The 20996-nt window shown below is 52.7% G+C and overlaps 2 protein-coding genes across 2 annotated transcripts; one reads left to right on the forward strand and one right to left on the reverse strand.

The window, feature by feature from the left end:
- Positions 1-2763: 2763 nt before the first annotated feature.
- ZMYND12 (zinc finger MYND-type containing 12) lies at positions 2764-15523 on the reverse strand. The gene is made up of 9 exons (XM_050909673.1): positions 15504-15523; positions 15347-15469; positions 13877-14018; positions 9046-9217; positions 7891-8060; positions 6306-6428; positions 5323-5443; positions 4182-4327; positions 2764-3013 (listed from the first exon to the last, which is right to left on the reverse strand). The coding sequence occupies exons 1-9, from the start codon at positions 15521-15523 to the stop codon at positions 2894-2896; spliced, it is 1137 nt and encodes a 378-aa protein (XP_050765630.1). The 3' UTR covers positions 2764-2893.
- Positions 15524-15551: 28 nt separating this feature from the next.
- PPCS (phosphopantothenoylcysteine synthetase) lies at positions 15552-18400 on the forward strand (the record flags this gene model as incomplete). Its single annotated transcript, XM_050909674.1, has 3 exons — positions 15552-16017; positions 16607-16710; positions 17722-18400. Coding segments are annotated over 3 exons (894 nt in total), but the record flags the coding sequence as incomplete, so codon positions are not given.
- Between the last annotated feature and the right edge of the window lie 2596 nt (positions 18401-20996).

The following is a 20996-nucleotide window of genomic DNA, read 5'->3' on the forward strand; positions in this document are numbered from 1 at the left end:
GTGGCTCGCAGCATCTTTCCTCAATTTGGGGTTTGCTGGGAGCGGAGCAGCCCTGCTCCCTCTGGAACTCCTGGCTCCCGCCTGGAGCCGTCCACGGAGCGAGACTCTGCGAGTGGTGGGGCTCGCACAGGCAGTGATCGCCCGGTCTCCCCGGCTTGGCTGGCGAGCGCGCGTCCCTGCAAAGCTTTTCCTCCACGGGAACAAACTCTCCCGGTTGCAAAACTGCCCCCACCCTGGGGTGTACCACCGCGTTTCAATTGCCCTGAGCAACCCCTGCCCCTCCCCGGGGACCCACCGCCCTGGAGCGGGTGCCGTGGGGGTACCTGGTGCCGTGGGGGTACCTGGCGTCGTTGGGCTACCTGATGCCATGGGGGTACCTGACACCATGGGGTACTTGGTGCCATGGGGGTACCTGGTGTCATTGGGTTACCTGGCACCGTGGGGGTACCTGGTGTCATTGGGTTACCTGGTGCTGTGGTGGTACCTGGCACTGTGGGGGTACCTGGTGCTGTGGTGGCACCTCATGCCGTGGGGGTACCTGATGCCATGGGGGCACCTGGCACCATGGGGGGACCTGGCGTCATTGGGTTACCTGATGCTGTGGTGGCACCGTGGGGGTACCTGGTGCTGTGGTAGCACCTCATGCCGTGGGGGTACCTGACGCCGTGGGGGCACCTGGCACCATGGGGGTACCTGGCTGGAGCCTTGACCTGCTCCGTCCCCTCGCCGGACCCCAAACCTGCCCCACACCCCACCCCGGCTCTGCCCGTGGGGTTGCAAAGATCGTCCGCTTTGGGACGGAGCTCTTGCTTCTGGCTGCGAGGAGCTGAGCGAGGCAGGGAGGGAGGCGGCGGCTGCTGCTGTGGCTGCGGCTGCTTGGCAGAGGTGGTTTTTTTTTTTCTTTCCCCTTGCACTGACGAGGCGCCAAGAGCTGCAAGTCTGAACACTTTCGGGCAAAGAAACGCTGATCTGGGTCACTTCAGGCTTTTTTTTTCTATTTACCGAAACGTCTCTTTGCCCTGAAGTGCGCGCGCTGGAAAAGGCTGTTGCAGGGTGGCGTAGGAATTCGCTCTTGTAAAATCTTTCAAAGCTCCCCAAAACCTTCTTCAAGTGCCCAGGGCTCTTCTCATCGCCTGCACTAACGTTGCCATTCGAGCCCTTGCCCGTCACCGCTCCAGGAGATGCTCAGCCCTACGCAAAGTCAATTTTCACGCCTTTTTTTTTTTTTTTTAATGGCGTTAAAACAGCCAGGAGCAGCGACGCCGAGCCGCTGGCCTGGCACGGCACGCAGGCTCAGCCTGCCCGCACAGCGTCCCGAGGGATTACCGCCACGCTCGAGCCCGCAGCTCCAAATCCCCGGCCACGGTGACCCAAATCCTCCGCGCCCCGAGGCGCTGTGCCAGCAGGCGCAGTCGTCCCCCACCTCTGCCACACCGGTGTCCCCCACCCCGCCGAGGTGGTCGTTCCAGCTGCGGAGAGACCTGCTGAGGGTGGACGTGTCCACCTGCATCTCCCATAGGAGTACTCGGAGGTCTCCCAGCCGTTCCCCCCCAAGCCTGTCTGCTGTGGGGCCCCTCGTGCACCCCGACCAGCGCCATCCCACCCCGGGTAACGAAACATCGGCTGAAGCGGAGGCTTTCCCTTTACCAGCAGCATCAATCCCTTCTAATTGCTCAGGTCCCAGCTTGACGAAGCATTTAAAAAGCGTACTTGACTCCGTCCCAATTCGGCAAGGCAATTAAATGCACTCATAAATCCTCCTGAAGTAAATGAGACTTAATCGTAGGCTTAAAGCTCAGCTGAATTCAGACCTTAGCAGCAGGGCAAGTTTCCCTGAACTTCTTTCCCAGCCGCGCGAGGCCGTCACGTTCTTCGGCGTCCGAACCGAGCTCACCGCACAGACCCCGTCCTGTCTCGCTCCCCCGGGGTCTCCTCTAACCCTTCTCCGATGTCCCTTTACCTTTCACACCGAGGGTCACGCGTACCCTCTGCCCTGCCTGTCTTCGCTCTGCTCGCCGGGGCAGAAGCCCCCCCGAGAGCTGCGGGTCGGGAACGTGCTCGGTGGGCAGAAGCGCCCGGTGACACAAGGGACTTCCTCCTCTCGAGGTCGGCGGCAGAGTTAACGGGATGCCTGCGCGCCGGCGAGCTCTCGGCCGTGAGGAAACCACGTCTCCTTTGGGTTGGAAGCTCTGACTGGAGCTAGCTGGCCTTTTAATCCTTTCCCTCACGACTGCTTCTAGTCCCTCATGCTGTTCTCGTGGTCCTGCCTGGACGCAAGTTCTTCCCTAAGTGGAACAACCGAGTCCCTCGGTGCCCAGAGCTACGAGACTCCTCTAAAGCTCTGCAAAAAGAGAGAACGTAGATTTGGAGACGGAGGGGCACTGCAGGGAGGTGTGACATCCGATCAAGCCCAACCAGGTCCCCGGGAGGAGGCGTCGAGCACCCACGTTAGGCGTGCGGTGAAGACCTTCCCTGCGTCCCTCCCGTATCCCGCCCTGGCATCTCCCTCATCAAACCGAAAGGCAAATTGAGGAAACCGGTAACCAACGCACCTCGGCTGATCTTAGCTTCTGGACAGACAACGGGAGGACATAAGAGGCCGTTCGCTTATTCATAAATCATTAGATAACGATTTCTGCGTCGCGCGTTGGTTGCGCTTTTGCTTCCCACCCTCACACTGTTATCCCGTAACAGGTTACAGAGGTTGAGCAGCACAGGAAAATTAACTCGCACCAAAACCGTTTAATTTTCAAACACCTTGAGACGGAAAGGGACGCATCTGGAAAGACGGCAGCAGCAGGAAGGACCTACGGCTCGTAACGCTTCTTGTTTTCAGCAACCCAGTTGAACAGAATAACCTAGCCAAACACCTGGCTCTGGTAGAAAGAGTTCTTTATTTCGCGTGGGAAGGCTTGGAGCGAATCAAGTTTAACAAATGACCAATGGCTTCGAGAGACTCCTGTCGGGGCAGTTGTTTCACCAGGTCGAAGGCTTTCAGCCCCACCTCACGAGCCTGGAATGAAACAGCAAAGACGAAGTAATTGTCTGGAATTTGGCTTTTCTCAAGGGGCGGTTAAAAAACCTGCAGGGGCTCACGGGAATAGCTGCACTGGAGCAGATCCAGGCTCCAGCCACTCAGCCGCCTGCTTCAGAGGGTGACCTGTACAAGCTGCTTTACAGGAGAGAGTAAAGCTGCCAACAGGTATCATATTTAGGATCCAGCGGTGCGGACAGAAGAGATTACTAACCCCAGCCTCCCGCCCTGGGGATCGTTACCTCCCCTCTAATACAGCAGCTCATCTGAACGTTCCCAAAGCTATTTCAGGAAAAAAACCCAGCTGTACTGCCTCAGTCTGAAGTAAATCCCTCATTTCCCTTGGTAGCTCTTCCAGGGATTAGACGTTCTCACAATTATAAAGCTTTGCCTTTTTTCTAATTTGAATTTATTTCTTTGTGCCTCCCAAACACTGACTCGTATCATTAACGGCTTGCTCCGAGCCATCAGCGCTCTGTATTTTCACCCTCCAAAACACAGGCAGAAGAAACTCAGGATTTTGAGCGCTTAGCCCGAACAAAAAGCCCCGATTTCCGGATGGTTACTGCTCAGCGCTTCCTCAAAATCAATTATTGTTCAGGCAGAGAATTGGGCACTCTGAAGTTAGCAGTTGCATCTGAAATTTTTATCCATAAACTCTCAAATACAAGGGGGCAAATTCAAAACTGAACTACAGGGTCCAACAGAGCGAACCTACGCTAACACCGTGGCAATGACAGGGAGTCTGGCTCAAGGAGAGACGCGTGCGAGGCCCGCGTCTCGCTCGCTGCGTAACGTCTGACCCGATGCCTAAATGCAGTTTGTGACAGGCAGCTCCTCTGCCAGGATATCCCAGATAAAGGACGAACCCCGAAAACGTGGATAACTACAGGATCCGCTGTGGATGGCCTGGCAGAGACCAAAACGGATCCAGGAGGCTTTATTAGCCTCGACAGAGCGCAGATGGCGAGCCGGCGTCGTGCAGAGCAACTGAGGCAGCTTCGTCCTCGGTCATCCAGCGCTGCAAGGCTGTTGTGGACTCAGGAGAGGTGCCAGGTGAACGCAGGCAACCGGCTTCACGGCATGGGGCGAGCACTGAAACAGAGTTAGGCGACGCTCCTGGACCCTTTCACCAGACGAAACTTACCTTTGATAAATCCGTGATCAGGTAATAAAGCATGGCAAGCGCGTGCAAAACTCTGGCGGTTTCCCCCGGTCGTTGCTTTGGTGCCTGTTCTCTGATATCTAACACTGCATTCAGTACTCGGAGTGCTTCCGCTTGCCGGGCTTCAGCTGCATCGAGAATGAAATAATCCTGTTGGATGTATGTATGCATGCAAGATAACGTATTCAAAACTGTCCCATTATCTCTTCTAGACATCAAAGCATTTCTGCTACAAGCATCAACGCGGTATCCCAGCTCCATGCAAATTCCATACCCATTAACAGATCTCTTTTCATCCCGTCAGTAATTGTGTTGACTAGCCTTTAGTAAGGATGTGGAGTCATAACAGCTGCCTGAAAAGAGCAACTTTCATACTCCTGTCACAACCGAAGACGCTATCGCGTAGCCCTGCCTTGGTGCGGTTCCTGCTGCAGCAACTACTGATGGAGACGATGCCGGGTAATGGGATTGACAGAAACGTTTCTCTTCTCTGACAAGGTTCTTATTAGCATAGGCGGTAGAAAGACGACAAGGACCAGAGCCTAGTCTGACTTCAGTGGAGCGTAGGGTAGTACCACGCACGCTAGCGTATTTCCTAATGCTTTATGCACCTTTACGTCCCAGTGAGAGATTCCTCAGCTTCTCTCCCGAGAGTATTCTCCAAATTAATACATCCAATTATCAGCACACGCTATTCCATCGTGTCCTACTGCTTCAGCAGACGGAGCTGTAAACCTGCCTAAGTGAGATGAAATGCCACTTTCACGTAATTAAATGGAGACAAAGGAGCTGCAGAGAAATGAGGATGTTGAAGTGGAATCGAATCCTGAAAGGCAAAATCTTGTTTTGTTAAAGTCGCTGCCAAGGGCGCTGTGAAAAGGAGCACGTAAACAAAAAGGGCAAAGCTGCGTTTCCACTTCAACACCCTCGTTCCTAAAGCGGCCTCGTTGGCTGCATCCAGCGCAATCTGCTGAGCATCAACATCAGAAATACCCGTGATTCCGATTACGTTCGGTCTATGGAAATGCCACGCAAACCCCAACGCCGTAAACATGAACCGTAGGATGTACGGATTCCTTAAAACCCCGTCTTCCAAATGGTGCTGCGCAATAGCGGTGCTTACTCATACGGTCTTCGCCGACTTCCTTGTCCTCGGTGAACGGAGACGTTTCCGGTTGTGACTCGAGAATTTGCTCCTGCGCTTGAAGTGACTTCATAAGAAAGGCATGCCAGATGTCGGTTACCTATCAGGAAGCAAATGAATTATTTCACTTGTATGAATAGATGGTATTTAGCAACTAGTTGTTCTATAAACAATGTGTCCTGCAATGCATGTCCCTACCACAATAACCGGAGTGCCTGCCGGTTAGCGAGCCGGCTGCTGCCAAGCCGGCTGTTTCACGTAGAGATCTGATCGCTCTTCTCCCAGTGGCGGCCTTAGTTGGAAGCTCACTTCTCTATCTGACTATTAATTCTCATCAAACTTGAACAAATCTAACTCAATTGTTAACCAAAAGCAAATTTGGTTGAAGGTTGCGAGGGGAACGGAGGCACGCTGCACCGCTGCCAAAGCTTCCTTTCCACAGAAAATCAAGCTAAACAAACGAAAGCTCCTTTTTTTCAGTTATTAGAGCGACTGGATAATTGTTACTTCCCTTGCTTGAGCCTTCTGTTCTGACAAATTTTTTATCAGCGTGTCTTCTCATTGATTCTCAGCGCAAAGTTTACATGGCTCGTTTGTATCCCGTTGCTGCTCAGCAACTCTTCCGTGGCCGTGGAAACTCCTTGGCGACCCTCTCTACTTGTGGGACTCCCTTTAACCTCTGGCGCGGGGTATTTGGTAGCAAAGCTATTTTTCAACAAGGTTTGGCTGCCCAAATTGAAGACAACTTGAATAACAATTTTTAACCGAGTACAGAATTTCTCTCTCCTGGTTTTCGCTCGGAGAAATATTTAAGTATGAAAAGGGTTTCTGAGATTGATCCTAAGAGGCAACTTGATATAGTCACCATGATGTTAAAGGCAGTCAGAAACAGGAAAAAACATTGGAAAGAGCACAGAAAAAAACTGAAAACTACATAGAGGATGACCTTTGGTTTTACTAACCTCAGCATAGAGTGAGTTTGCTACGTCCATTTTGTTCTGGTGAAAGAAAACATTAGCCATGTGGAAATAACCTCCAGAGGTCTCAATAGATTTTAGTCCAAAGGTAGAACTAGCAAGGTAAATCTGAAATCAATATTTAAAAAAAAAAAAAGCAGAAGTTTTAATGTTCATATCAAACCTGGGAAATTTTTCATTATGGATTAATAATATTGCAAGTATTCCCTTTTTTTTCTGTGCAGCTGTAGCGTTAGTTATACCTGATTGTGACTGCAAAATGTGGCACTAAAAAAAGCTGTATTTTGTGTTTTATGCAAAAAGGAACGCGCCGCCCCCCAAATCCCCTGCTCGCTGGGGCAGAGGAACCCTTATCACAGCGCGTTACCCCACCGAAGCACGGGGCAGGTTTCCCACATCTCCTCCTCTCCCTGTACAACCTGCGCGGCTCACGCTTTCAAAAGCACAACCCGGTGCCGCTTTTCAGCTCTCCGGTCCTGCCCGCGGCGCCCGTTTCTCCCCCCCCCAAAGCCTCAGCCGAAGCCAGGGGAGTGGGAAGGCAGTGGTGCATTCCAGCTATTCTGAGCCGGCGTGTGACTCTCAGCAGATCTCAGACACGCAGCCAAAGTTCAGGCAGGTCTTGGGCTGCTCTGACGTAGGCCAGCGACTTGCTAATAGCAAAAAACTATTACCTGGCGGCCTTTCGGGCACCAGATTTAGGGTACCTAAAAAGCCAACGGCACAGCGGGGAATCTCCCAAAAGGTTTACAGACTAAGCAAAGACAGGGTTGTATATATTATAATAGAAAGGATCTAATTCTCCTCAACCGTATGTCATCATTTACACCCACACAAAGCTACTATCAAATTCAACACTAGTGGGTATACATCACTCTGTACCGGATAAATTTAGTCTACGTGGGACATAAATAGGATGTCGCGGAGTTCATCTGCCTTTGGGGGATCAAATGACAGGCAAAGCATCCTCAGGAACACAGCTGGCAATAACCTCTTCAAATCGGACAAACCGCTCTCGTGGCTAAAAAGCTTGCATCGGGGAAAACGTTATTGAACCAGGCATTTAAATAGTTCAATGAGGCATTCATTAAATAACGGCTGACGGAGGACTGCTCTCTAACAGGAAAGTATTGAGGAAAATGACGGCCAAAATATAAAGTGACTTCTCTGTTGAATAAAAGGCAACTATACCAATTTGGGATAGGAATGCCTGTTCATCTCGGGGCCGTAAGCAAGCTGATTGATAGATAAATTTATAAGCAGATGCAGTAAAGACAAGGTGTACGTCACTTCAAGGGAGTAAGGACAACTGGAGATAAATTTATAAGCAGATGCAGTAAAGACAAGGTATATGTCACCTCAAGGGAGTAAGGACAACTGGTAAAGCACAGCTTTGGCTAACACATGGACACACAAGTGTCTTAGATCTAGACGGTTCAGGTGTTCGTAACACGTATCCTCTCGGTACCTAGAATCAGGATTACAAATCCGTCTGCTGGGGTTTTCATACCGATCTGGAAGTGTTAAGAGAAGGAAGAAAAATGGAAGCGTTTCTGTATTTGAGTTGGCTTACATCATTCGCCAGGTGATATAAAGCCTGTTCAAAGTTTCCTTCAGCAGCAGAGAAAAGCCCCAGACTACGATGTAATTTATACTGAACAGCAACGCTGCAGTCTGGAGTTCGGAGGACAATCCACTGAGCTTGGGAGAGATACTTAGATGCCTCTGGAAGACGGCCAACGCCTGAAATGACACGTAGAAATAAGCAGGATAAAGAGCTTTCTTTTATTTAGAAAGTTAGAGAATACTGCCTGCTATCCCTTCGCAGTAGTTTGATACGGAGACCTAGATTGTGGATTCCTCGCTTCTCTCCCGAGCGCTCCTTAGTCCAGCAGCCGTTCAAAATCTAATTTACAGACAGGCTGGGCGTCTAGAGCGACAAGAGAAGCCAGAAACTGCGTATTGCGGTCACGATCTCCGAAACACGTGTTCAAAACAGGTTAGCTACAGGCAGCCACTAATGACTCATGTATTATCACACTGGAATTACTCATGGCATTTTTTTTCCCCCCCTTCTCTCGCCACACCGTTTACGACAATCCTTGAGAGAGCTCAATTCTGCCAGCTGAGCATTGTGTGTTCTCCTGTAGCGGCAATGATTTACAGGGATTTCTCAGTCCTTTACATCTGCAGCTGAGGAGAGCGGTTCTCCACATGCAGAGTCCTAATGTGACCTTTTTTATAAAGCATACGGTCAATGAGAAAAAGCTCTGCTTCAGGCAGAGCGCGCTTTTGTGAATGAACCGAGGCATTCCTCTGATGCAACGGCCTCAGAAACGTTTGCTGGTTCCCTGAGATAAGAGCGCAACCAACCGCCCTCGGGAATTTAATGCTTTTGAGAGTCAGACGAAGCCACGGAGGTAAAGAACAGGTTTTCACGCTGCTTCTCTTGTGGGAATCGGTAGAGAGGGAGAAAACATTCCATTTGCTTTCATTGATCTCTCATCACCGGTGAGTGATTCTTTTTCCCCAGACCCACACAGAAAAGGGGTGGGTGTGCGACTTCGCAAATCTCTCTGAAATGCCCTTGAGGCAGGGCAGGGTAGAGACGAGGCACAATGTTGAAACGCAGAGCTGGACCTTCCCTGATAAACGGTAAAAGGAAACCAGAAACCTGACCCAAGGGAGGTCTTGCCCTTGCCAACGTTACTATTTAGACAATACTCACCAGTGGAGGCCTCAGCCAAGAGGAGATAAGCAGGCACCAATTGCACAGAATTGGAGCCGTACACTTCAGTACTGAAACGCAGCGCATGCAAAGCTGCAGGCATCGCTTCTTTATGCTTTCCATCCAAAACAAACTCCTGGGCTGCGCCGTACGCGAGCTCGATGATGTATTTCTGCGGGGAAACGTAGCAACGGGACAGAGTGAGCAAAGGATAAGGAGAAATAAAACGCAAGGTCTTTTACCTTCCAGTTTGCAAACTGTAAAACAGTGATTGTAATGTTCTTTGTGTCTGTAATTAACGGATGGAAATTAAAGCTGTCGTATTAGAGCCTGGCTTTCATTCCTACTTCTGGCAGGAACAGCTCTGGACATCCTCTTAGGTCATGTGGTGTCTTATGAGACGAAGAATCCTTTACGCCGACGAAAAAGGGCTAATAAGGCAGCAGCAATAAAAGCTGTGAAGCACAGAAAATGATCATCACAAGACCACAGAAAAGATTAGACAAAGGGGCTACGGTGGGGTTTTGCTGACGGTAATAACGGTGACTCATAGCAGGCAGCGGAGCGTACGGTTTGCCAGGCTGGTGCCAGCATGGCACAGCTCCAGCCGCAGGAGACGCGGTCTGGAAGCGAGGAGAGCGCTCCTCACATGGTGCTGCAGCTTCCTCCCACCCTCTCCCGGCCAGTTCTGGGCCTGGTATTTTAGGCGCGGAGTCTGGAAAGCCGGTCAAAATTCGAACGCCCTAATGCACCGCGTTACGCTTCCGTATATCCGTCACCCAAGCCGGGTTTGGTGGTCAAGCAGCTCCTGCAGGATTTCTGTTTGTTGTCAGAATCCATCATGTTTCCCGTACGCATAGTTGCTCCCTGCCTTTTGCTACTCCTAGCAGTCCACACCGCATTTCGTCTTTTCACCCTTTGCAGCATCTGATCTATTCACCAGCTCCATAAACGTATCTCCGTTCGAACGCCCGTTCATTGCCAAGAGCTCTACGGCAACTCTAGGTGCTGTGCCCTTACAACGCGCTGAGGGATGCCGGCGAAAAAGAGCCGGGATGCTTATTTATCTATTTCTCTTTGCTTTCAGCGTAATTGTTGCCAACTCCCAACACTTCTGCCTCTGCTTTTCACGCAAGTGGTGCAGCGGGAAAGCTGCCTGGAAAGAAATCTTGTTGCTGGTGTGCCTAGCAGTGCTGCCATGGTGAGCAAGGCACTCGCTCTTCTCTTGCTAGGAGGCACGGGCAGGCCTGTGCAGTGAGCGTCGGCAGAAAATACCATTTTACCTCTTTATTGCCTTCTGTTTTCCAGCTGGGGCTGAGCAGAGGGCAGAAAAAACAAATCCCAGTGATTTTGGAGGCCAGGCTTTGGCATTTTGCTGAGCTTTAAGTGCTTAGAGAGAGGCAGAGAGAGTCATGCCATGGGTGAAGGAACAGCTCAGGGACAGGGAACCTCAAGGACAGCCTGCGAGTGTTTCCTGGAGATCCTGACTGAGATAAAGGGACATCCTTTCTGGATAAATGAGAGCTTCAAAGAACACAGCCCAGAGTGACAGCATCCTGCTACAGCAAGGAGAGCCAAGAGCTAGAAAACACAGCGGTCGTTCCCTCTCTAGCCCCTGAGCTACCAGCATAGAGCGAGCGAAAAAGGCACGCACCAAAACCGAGCCGCGTTGGGGGAGCATGTGGTGCCCAGGAGAAAGTCAGCACATGCTCAGGGCAAGGAGCAATAAAAGCTGTTATTTATCAGGCTGCCTTTTCTGTCCTTGCCACTCTTTCTCTGTTGCAACCGGCACCGGCTTTGGTGCGTGGGTATCGAGCAGATTGTCATCTGGGGAGGTGCTAGAGATGAGCATCGTTCTTTTTTTACTCCTTGTCAATAGGATCATCGCTGCTTCCCACGACGCAAGCTATCTTAAAACATCTGCAGTGAGGACAAGCTAAGGGTTAGAGTCTTGCACAGCTCCCAGGAGGAGAGGAAAGGGCAGGAGACAACAGAAGCCCTGCAGCACTGAATATTTAAGACTGCGCAGTTACGAGCCTTGGGGGGATCGTTAGCTTTGGCCCTGCATTGTTTTTCATCTCGCCCGTAGCCCCACGCCTCCGGACCCGCACACTTTGGGCTCTTTTCATGTGTGTTGCAATTACAGAGGTTTCTCTGAAGATGCCCCCACGCAGTTTTCCCCCAGTTGGGGTTTGAGGAGGCTGAGGACCCCGGCTCGGCTCCAGGTGGGAGCAGGGGGTTGGGAACACGCTTGGGGTTCGGCGCCACATTCATTTACTCGCTCACAGGCACCAAAACCGACGGCGCGCTTGAAGAAAGGACGATGTAAAGAGGAAGGCAGGTTTCCAGTCAGTTTGAGTTGAAACCTGCAGTCGGCGGGGCTAGCATCGCTGCTGGAGGACTGCTGTAGCTGGTTGAGGGATGGATCTTTTCCCGTACCCAGGGGCTGCGGTAAGCTGACATCACGCAGGCAGGTGAGGCTATTCTACAAACAGAAACTTGGAGTTTTGTCAGTTTGGAGGTACCGTCTGCAGGCATCCCCCCGGCTATGTTGACAAAAGCAGATTTCTATCAACAAAGCTTTGGAGTACAGACGAGGTATGAAACTCATAACCTCCTGGCGCTCAGCTTCATGCGCCTTCCCTTAAGCCACAGGGCATTTTGATGTGCACAAGCTTTCCTGCATCCCGACTAAGGCTCGAGCTGTGTGTTTTCTAAACAAACACCGTGCAGGAGTTTGTGAAATACAGCAGAAATCTTCAAAAAATAATAAACCTACGGGCAGGCTTCGAGCAGAAGGTTTTTTTCTCTGATCGTCCTGAGACTACGTAGCTTTTCCCTGAGCTCCGAAGGCCGCCTTTAAAGCATTTTTGTTGGTTCTGTGGATAGGAAAATGATGAAGCCACCAAGACGGGGCGGTAAATAATCTCACCCTCTCCACATCGCTCTTCCAACGCTTGGCAGCCAGTCTAGGCCCAACGCTGTCTACCCTATACGTTGCTGTGCGTAAAGGCAGACTTCATTTGCGAGCTAGAGAGCTGCAGTCTTGCTGTGAAAGCAAGCAGGTAACAAAAACATGTTTCCGCTTTTTCGCTCCTTTCTTAGGTAAGAAGGAAGGCAAAGCGTCCCTGCACATACCGTTCCCAGAATCTATTTTATTTAAATACTCTGGAGACAAAAGTCAAAGAGCAAATGTAATAGGGTTGTTAAAGATCCTATAAAAATCTCTACTTCAAAAAAAAACCCCGGCGTCTGCTCTCTATGACTTTTCCCATGAAGTCATTCCGAGCCCCGGCTCAAGCTGCAGGTTTGCAGTTGCCGCCTGCTAACCTAGGTGTGCGCTCCGATCAAGAGGAGCGACTCTCCCTTCTCCGCCAGCCCCGTCTTCCTGCTCTTTTCCCCTGGAACCTAATAAAAACAAATTATTGGCTTCCAGCTAATCGAGGAGTACTTCCTCGATCTGGCTGTCACATGGTCTTTTGTCATGCATATAGCATAATTTTAGTTGCTATATGTCCTGGTTTCAGCTGGGATAAGAGTTAATTCTCTTCTTAGTAGCTGGTACAGTGCTGGTACAGCTCCTTGGAAAAGCTTTAAGCAGTTAAGGGTGCAAAAAAAACCCGGCCACCACCCCCAGTAAGACCAATTTTAACTTTTTTTTTCCTTTGCAGACTTTATAGAAGATCAACTTAAACGTAACCTGGAACAAAGGAGCTTTTGCATTTTTCCTGACGCTTCTGGGACATGCTGTTCTAACACACCTTCTTCAGACTTTGGTCAACAATCATCTCGCCTGTGATTTTCAAACAGATGGGATTTTCAAACAGATGGGATTTTCAAAACCAAACTGGGTTGTCAGTGCCCAATTCCTACAAAGCTTAAAGGAATCTGCTGCCTAAAGCCTGTCGCAAGCTTTCACCAAGCAGGACTTTTGTCTACGCAGGTTCCACTCTTTTTAGGCTTTCTCCTTCTGGATGCTCCCAAGAAAGACCGGAGCAACGAGCCAGTCACCAAAGCACCAGAAACAACCTTAAAAATAATACGTGATGTAAAATCCAGAAGATTAATGCTGTTCTTCTCAGTGGCACCGTTTGATTGTTACCAGCTCACTTTCAGCTGTTCTGTGGTCCTATTATTCTACGATTAGGAGTTATGCAACGATAGAAGGATAATTTATTTTTATGAGCAAGATTTTAAATAGCAGATGCATTTGGGTGGGTTATTTTATTTTATCAACATTGTGGAAAAGCAGATCCTGCCACCCCATAAACAAACAAACAAACAAAAAAAAGAGTTGAAAACCACTTGGCCTGGAAAGGAGCTGCACATCTGCACCACCCATGAGGCCAAAAAGCAGAGATAAAAGACCGTACTTAGTGGGAAAAGGCGTATAAAGTTGGCCAGGTAAGCAAAGGGAGAGCACTTTTATTTCTTTGCCCCCCTGCTCTGAGAAAGGGGAATCCCTGTCATCAGTGAAGGACAAAGACAGCCTATAAGAAGCAAAACTCAGCTGGATCCCAGACTAACCGGGGAGATGGACTAACTACCCGACAAGGCCGGAGATCCAGGATAGCTGCTGCCTGAGGAAGCTCAGGACTTCGAGTAAGGACTGTGAAAAAGGCAGGAGGCTCATAGGATCGGCGGTGGGATGCTCCCACTCCCCTTATTATACAGTTTTTGTTTAAAAAACGAATTAAAGCTCTGCAACTAAGTACCGCTCAACCAACGAGGTGCCCTCCCAACACTACGTACATCAAAGTATAGGAAGAAGAGATCTACATGAATTTCACTGGCAGCACTTTGAAGTGGTATTCGTTTTTCTTGTACATACCTGCCTCTTCACCAGCTGTTCCACGCCATGTTTTCTTTCTTTTTCGGAAAGGAGACAAGGGAGGGACGTACGGATTGGAATCAGCAGCTGGCATATTCGCTCGTGGATACTAACCCAGTCAGCTTTTTGATGATCTACACCGCTAAGAAAATAAGGGAAGAACGACATTTTTTTGTTTGCTTGGAAATGATGTAAGGGAAGATTATTGCCTGTTGCATCTTCTGGACTTTCACCACAAGAATTACCCCCAACAGCCACCAGCCCTTAGCTGGCTCACAGAGTACCTAAGATATACTTGATATTCCCAAACGGGAACACAGCGCTGTCCTGCCAAGTCACCATGATTCTGTATGTTAAAACCTTATCTAAATCGCTCACAAAACTCCCGATACAGTCAGGTTTTGAGCAAATGCCTGGCTTTCAACACTGCGGTACACACAAAAAGCCCCAAAGCCAAACCAACCCCAAGTCATTGTGAAACCAATGAAACGTGTAGTTAACATATGACTTTGTTGAGGCCCCCGTGTAAGCGAAGATATTTGTGTAAACATCTAGAAAGCTCACCGCACTGCTCTCTATTTGATGCGGGCACCGTTGGAAGCGAGGAGGAACGCTTCAGCTAAGCGATTGCTGAGCGTGCCCGCTCCAGTTCCCACTGCCCTGCCTGCTGAGCTTCGTCCTGGGCCTTCTCCTTGCCTCCATCCTGGCTCTCATCCGTGCCTCCATCCTGGCTCTCGTCCCTGCCTCCTGGGTCTCGTCCCTGCCTCCTGAGCTTTGTCCCAGGCCTCATCCTGCCACCCGGGCTTCATCCTAGGCTTCATCCCTGTGTCCTAAGCCTTATCCTGGCGCTTGTCCCTGTGTCCCGAGCCTCATCCTGGGGCTAGTCCCTGCCTCTTACCCTGTCCCTGTGTCCTAGACCGCGTCCCAGGCTTTGTCCCTGTCTCTCAGCCCTTGCCCTGGGCCTGTCCCTGTGCCCGAGGCCTGGCACTGCCTCCTGGGCCTTCTCTGTGTGTCCTGAGACTCGGTCTGGGCTTTCTCCTTACCTCTTGCTCTGTCCTGGGCCTGTTCCTGCCTCCTGGGCCTTCTCCCTGTGTCCTGAGCCTTGGTCTGGGCTTTCTCCCTGCCTCTTGCCCTGTCTTGGGCCTGTTCCTGCCTCCTGGGCCTTCTCCCTGTGTCCTGAGCCTCGTCCTGGGCTTTCTCCTTACCTCTTGCTCTGTCCTGGGCCTGTTCCTGCCTCCAGCACCTCATCCGGGGCCTTCTCCCTGCGCCCTGAGCCTCGTCCCGGGCTTTCTCCCTGCCTCTTGCCCTGTCCCTGCACCCCAGGACTGCTCCTGCCTCCTGGGCCTTGCCCCGGGCCTTCTCCCTGAGCTCTTGCACCCCGTCCCTGCCTCCCGGGCTTCCTCCCCGGCTGCGTCCCGGGCCTCACCCGGGGCCTACCCCCGTCACCCCGCAGCTCAGCGGGGCTCTCACCAGTAGTACGTGAGCCGGCAGCGGCCGCAGCGGAGCCGCGCCGCCGCCCCGCACAGCTCGCACCGGCGAGACCCCTCCACAGCGCCACCTCCCTGGAGCCGCCGCCGCGTTGCCAAGGCGACGCTTCCGGCAAGAGGAAGGGCGGCGCACTTCCGGCGGAAGGGGCGGGGCGGGCATGGCGGCGGCAGCGGCGGCGGCGGGCGGCGCGGATGAGGCGGCGGCGGAGGCGCGCGTGCGGGCGTGGGCGGCGGGGCAGGCGGCGCGCGGGCGGCGCGTGGCGCTGGTGACGTCGGGGGGGACGCAGGTGCCGTTGGAGGCGCGCGCCGTCCGCTTCCTGGAGAACTTCAGCAGCGGGCGGCGCGGCGCCGCCTCGGCCGAGCGGCTGGTGGGCGCCGGCTACGGCGTCTGCTTCCTGCACCGGGCCCGCTCCGCCTTCCCCTGGGCCAGAGCCCTCCCGCCGCCCGGGCCCGCCCTGCTCGACGCCCTCCGCCTCACTCCCGGGCCGCCGCCCGGCGTGGCCGCCGACCCCGCCGCTCTCCCCGCCTTGCTACCCGCCCTCCGCGACTACCGCCGCGCTACCGAGGCGGGGGCGCTGCTGGCCATCGAATTCACCGGGCTCGCCGAGTACCTGGCGCTGCTGCGAGCCGCCGCCCGCGCCCTGGCGCCCTTCGGTACGGAGGAGGGGACCGGCGTGAGGGGACGGGGCAGGCCCCGGGGCGGGGGGGGAGCCCGGGCGTGAGGGGACGGGGCAGGCCCCGGGGGGGGGGGAGCCCGGGCGTGAGGGGACGGGGCAGGCCCCGGGGGGGGGAGCCCGGGCGTGAGGGGACGGGGCAGGCCCCGGGGGGGGAGCCCGGGCGTGAGGGACAGGCCCCGGGGCTCAGGCATGAGGGGACAAGGCGGTCCCAGGGCCCGTGGGGTTCTGGCATGAGGGGACAAGGGGGCCCGTGGGGGCTCCAGCACCCTGGTGTGAGGGTCTGGGTTGTCCCTGAGGGCCGTTGGGGCTTGGTGTGAGGCGACGAGGTGGCCCCAGTGGGTGACAGTGTGTCTGAGGGGACCCCAGTGTGGGGGGTCAGCGCTGTCCTGCTCAGGACAGTGCCAGTAGGTGATGAGGGGGGCCCTGGGCTCCCCTAGTCGGTGTGGGGGCCAGGGGGTTGGCAGCCTAACCGGCTCTGGTCCATCCCGGGGGTCCCTGGGGTGCGAGGACCGGGCCGCTTGGCACAGGCAAGTGGTGGTGGGTGACTGCAGTTGTGTTTCTCGCAGGCTCCAGCGTCATGTTTTACCTGGCAGCCGCCGTGTCGGATTTCTACATCCCAGCTTCGGAGATGCCCGAGCACAAGATCCAGTCCTCGGAGGGGCCCCTGCAGGTGAGGCTCCCCTGGGCATGGTCCCCCCTCCTCCGCCTCCCCTCCCAGCACCCCGGCTGTCCCAGCGTCCTGCTGGGATCACGGCTGCCTGGGGACTGGCTGTGAATAAGACCTGGGAAAGGTTGCAAAGCAACGGCTCGCTGGCCGAAAAAGCGTACGTTTTCACTGGGAACGGGAGGGTGAATTTCCACGGGAGCAGAATCCCACGGAAATATCCCTTTAAAGCAGTACATGCGTACAACGTGGAGACGAGTAGATGGTGGGTCTCAGCTGAAGAACCGTTGCTGCTGGAGTACTCGCGTTGCCTTCTTTCTGCTTAACGCTGACAACAGCCCAAAGGTGTGGCGCGTGGCGCTGGTGCCCAGGTCCCTTTCAGCTATGGGAGCAGGTGGATCTGTATACAGAGCTCTGTATACAACCAATACCAAATTTCTTTAATTAGCATTTAACAAGTTGCTAGGCTTAATTCTTTATCCTTAGCGTAGGAAAAACGAGACCCTACCCGATTCCCGGTGGTTAAGAAGCTGGAAGACAAAGACTCCGACTTTGTTCCCCATGCTTTGGCATATTTATGCCTCGTGTGCCTTAAAGAGTTGCTAGAAAGAAGGGTTAAGATTTGATAAGCTGCCTGGATTTGAGAGAGCTGAAAACTCAGACTTCTGCAGTTGTAATTCTTTTTTTTATCTTCCTCTGCTTATGTTTATATTCCCAGAGTGGGTTTTAGCATTTAAATAACAGAATGTTTATGCAGTTACCATGGGCCTCTTCATCGCTTAAGAACACTCTGCTTATTGTTAATACCAGACTGATAATTTAACTTGATTTTACAGTGCATGCCAGTGACACTTTAACCTTGTTTGGTGAGGTCTGACCAAATAGTGCCTTGGAAAACTTCCCAGTGCAAATATAATGTGCACTGAAGCTGGAATTTCCCTGTCCCTCCTCCCCCATCTCTTATTAAAATGCATCGTAATGTTTTTACTGAAACTCTACTCTCTTTCCCCAATGTAGATCACAATGAAGATGGTGCCAAAAATGCTGTCTCCTCTCGTCAAAGAATGGGCCCCAGAGGCATTTGTTATTTCCTTTAAACTGGAGACAGATCCCTTGATCTTAATCGATAAATCACGGCAGGCTCTGGAGAAATATCGTCACCAGGTGGTGGTAGCAAACATCCTGGAGTCGCGGAGAACCTCTGTTATTATCGTAACCAAAGACTCACAGACTCCGTTATCTCTTTCTGATGAGGAAATAGCGCAAGGCATGGAAATAGAGGAAAAGATAGTGAGCTATCTTCAGGGCCAACATACCGCGTTTATAGAGAAGAAAGTCTGAGGACCGGCTCTGAATGAAACAAGTGAAATTGTACTAGAGAGGGAGTGGAACTGGAGCGATTCTCTGTCCCAGGTAAATAAAACAATCCTCAGTGAAACGCTGCGGGAAAGGCTGCCGTCCAAAACAGTGTAACTTTTCTACAGCTTGGTAATGGTTGTTGTTCCTTGCTTTGAAAAAGAAAAATACACTGAAGTGAAAACATTCCAAAGGATGATATTTGTTCTAGTGTCTAAAGAAGGAAAGGATATGTTGCTTTATTTCTGTCCCATGGGCTGGGAGAACCGGGAGGTGGAGAAATGGTATATATGTCTGTATATAAAGGATTTTCTTGAATCTGCCTCTTCAAAGTTTCTTTTCGAATTGTCGGACGGAAGGAAAGGTGCTTTGCAGAAAATAAGATGTTCTGTTCTTATGACTGGAGTGGAGCGACAGAGCTGGCACTTGTCTGGTGTTGGAAGCGGACGGTGAAACAAGCGTGGCAAAAGATGAAGGAGAATGAGGCGGTCACAGCTTTGGAGAGCATCTCTTGCTCCAGGAGAGATCCCGGCGGACCTACGCTTCCAGAACTCTGCTCAGTAACGCGGTTCAAAAAAATGGGTACCGTGGCAGTGTCCCTAAAGCAGCTGTTTCACAAAGGTTTTCCCTCCATCTCAGGTGTTCGTAGGTTGTTGGGGGGGGGGGATAAAGGCAAGGAGACGCGTGGCACGGAGCACAAGCGGTCGTCTCTGAGCGTGGCTGGGGGACAAGAGGTTGGAGAAAGGGAGTAGGCAGTGAGGGCGGCGAGGTGAAAGCGGATGGGGTAGCGGTGCCCAGCCTTGCGGGGAGAACTGCCTCTTGGCTGTTTGGACGGGGTTAGAACCGGGATGTTCCTGGTTTTCTCTAAATCCTGCTTCCGTATGATTACCAACTTCTAAGCATATATTCCTCACGCTTGCAAGAAACAAAGCGTGCAATTTTGCGGTAAAAGAAAACATAACTGCAGCTCTACCGCTGTCCGTTGCGTGCCTATTTACATGCTTTCCTTGAAATAAATTCACTGGAAGTCTGTAAAGAAAGATGGTAACGCACAAGTACGCGGTTCTCGTGCTTGAAGCCTCTCCAGAGGTGAGACTGTGCTCTATTTAAAACCACTGAGCGTTTGAGAAGGCAACAGTGCTTTTGTAATGACACTGATCACCTGAAAATCAGGTGTGCTCCTAAAAGGAGGAAAAGAAACCCAGAGGAGCAAGAAAAAAGCGTGAGGATGGGCTTGGCGGATCAGGAGGGAGCATTGAACGCTAAAGGACTGTGACGGTGTGTGGGGAGGATATGTTTAGTGATGGCAGAAACAGTCCAGGTTAGTCAGGAGCGCTGAGATCCAGCTAGTAATTGAGTCGGGAGAAAAATTAACAACTTCTACGTGGCCGGGACTGATACTTGCAGAAGGTGGAGAGAGAACGGAAACGGAGACAGTTGTCCACAGACGTGGGAAGTGCCCGTCGGAGACGTGCAAATAGGGAAGGAGAAGATGGTGGAACGTCCTCCACGCATTCGATGCGCTCGTGAGCTCCGAGAGCTGCCTGTCTTCGGTACGTAATCGACGTGAACGTCGGGTCCTGCTCGTTCAGGGGTTTCCGTTGTCTTTAGTTGGAGTCTTGCGCTTCACAAGCAGGGGTGGGCCGGCAAAGATGAGAATATAAAAACTTGTGTAAATTGAACGCGCCCTCGCAGGACTGTTGGGGACAAGGGGTGGGAGAAGTGCAAGAAACGCTGTCTTTGGAGTATTCTGGACTGTCTCTGGGAGGTGATTATGAAGGAGAGAAATAATCTAAACTTTTCGAGGAGAAGACTCGGCCATCACCTGTCTCGGACCCTGCAGGAGTCTCGAGGGGCTGCACCCTTCAGATTTGGGAACAGGCTCTGGGCTTCCCTGCGTAATGTCTGCTCCTCCTCCTTCAGGAGGATGGTGAAGCCCAGGCTGAGGAGACTTCCAAAGCTCAAACTAAGCCACAGCCATCCCGATCCAGCGTCGGCGATGGTCCTGTTTCGAGCGGGAGGTTGAACTAAGACCTCGAGAGCTCCCATCCCACCAACGTCTCTAGCGCTGGCGGTGTTTGGGCACCAGCCCTTCTCTTTCGGGGATGCCGGTTGTGGTACCGTCAGTGGGAAGCGGCTCCTGCAGGTCCAGGACCATCTGTACATCGCTTTCTGAGGATCCACAGCAGAAGGTCCTCGCTGTGCGCTGCCGTGTCCCTCTTCTCCACGTCTTGATCTTTTCCTTTCTCTGCCATCCTCTTGCACAGTGCCTTCCGCTGGTGAGCCAGCTCTTGCAGGATGAAGCCTACTTTATCCCTCGCAGTTTTTCCATCTCGGCTTCGCGTACTTGCTCGCTTTCCCTCGGGGGAAGCCCTTCATCTCCGGCAGCTTCCCTTGGGCTTCAGAAGAAAATGAGGAAAACCTTCAGCCCCTTTTGCTTTAGCGTTTGGCGCTAGCAGAAGCGTTTCGGTAGATCCTTTCGTTGTGCAGTGAACTTGAAGCACTGCCCTAAAGGCAGGTGAAGACGGGGAAGCCCTAAATGCCACCGGTTTCGTGGCCGGGAGCGGGACACCGCTCCTTCCTTCCCTGAAGGAGAGGAGGAACCATGGCTGCTCCTGCTGCTCTGCCGGCGAGGGGGCGTGTCCGAAGGAACGGAGGGGCGTGGCTTTGGCGTGCAGGGGGCGTGACCGCCTCTCGTCGGTCTGAGGGGCGGGGCGCTCGGGGGCCCCTCCCTTCCCCCCCCCGTTGCCATGGCGCCGGGCGGGGGCCCAGGCCCGCTCCGCATGGAGGCGGCCGCCGCCGCCCCGGTGGGTGCCCGGGCCGGGGTGGGTGTTGATCCGCCGGGTCCCCGTCGCTCACGGCTCCTCTCGGTTCCCCCACAGGCGGAGGCCCCGGTACCGGCAGAGACCGTCCGCCGCTGGCTACGGGCGGAGGGC

The sequence above is a fragment of the Gymnogyps californianus genome, chromosome 21, assembly GCF_018139145.2.
Source record: "Gymnogyps californianus isolate 813 chromosome 21, ASM1813914v2, whole genome shotgun sequence".
Lineage (NCBI taxonomy): Eukaryota > Metazoa > Chordata > Aves > Accipitriformes > Cathartidae > Gymnogyps > Gymnogyps californianus.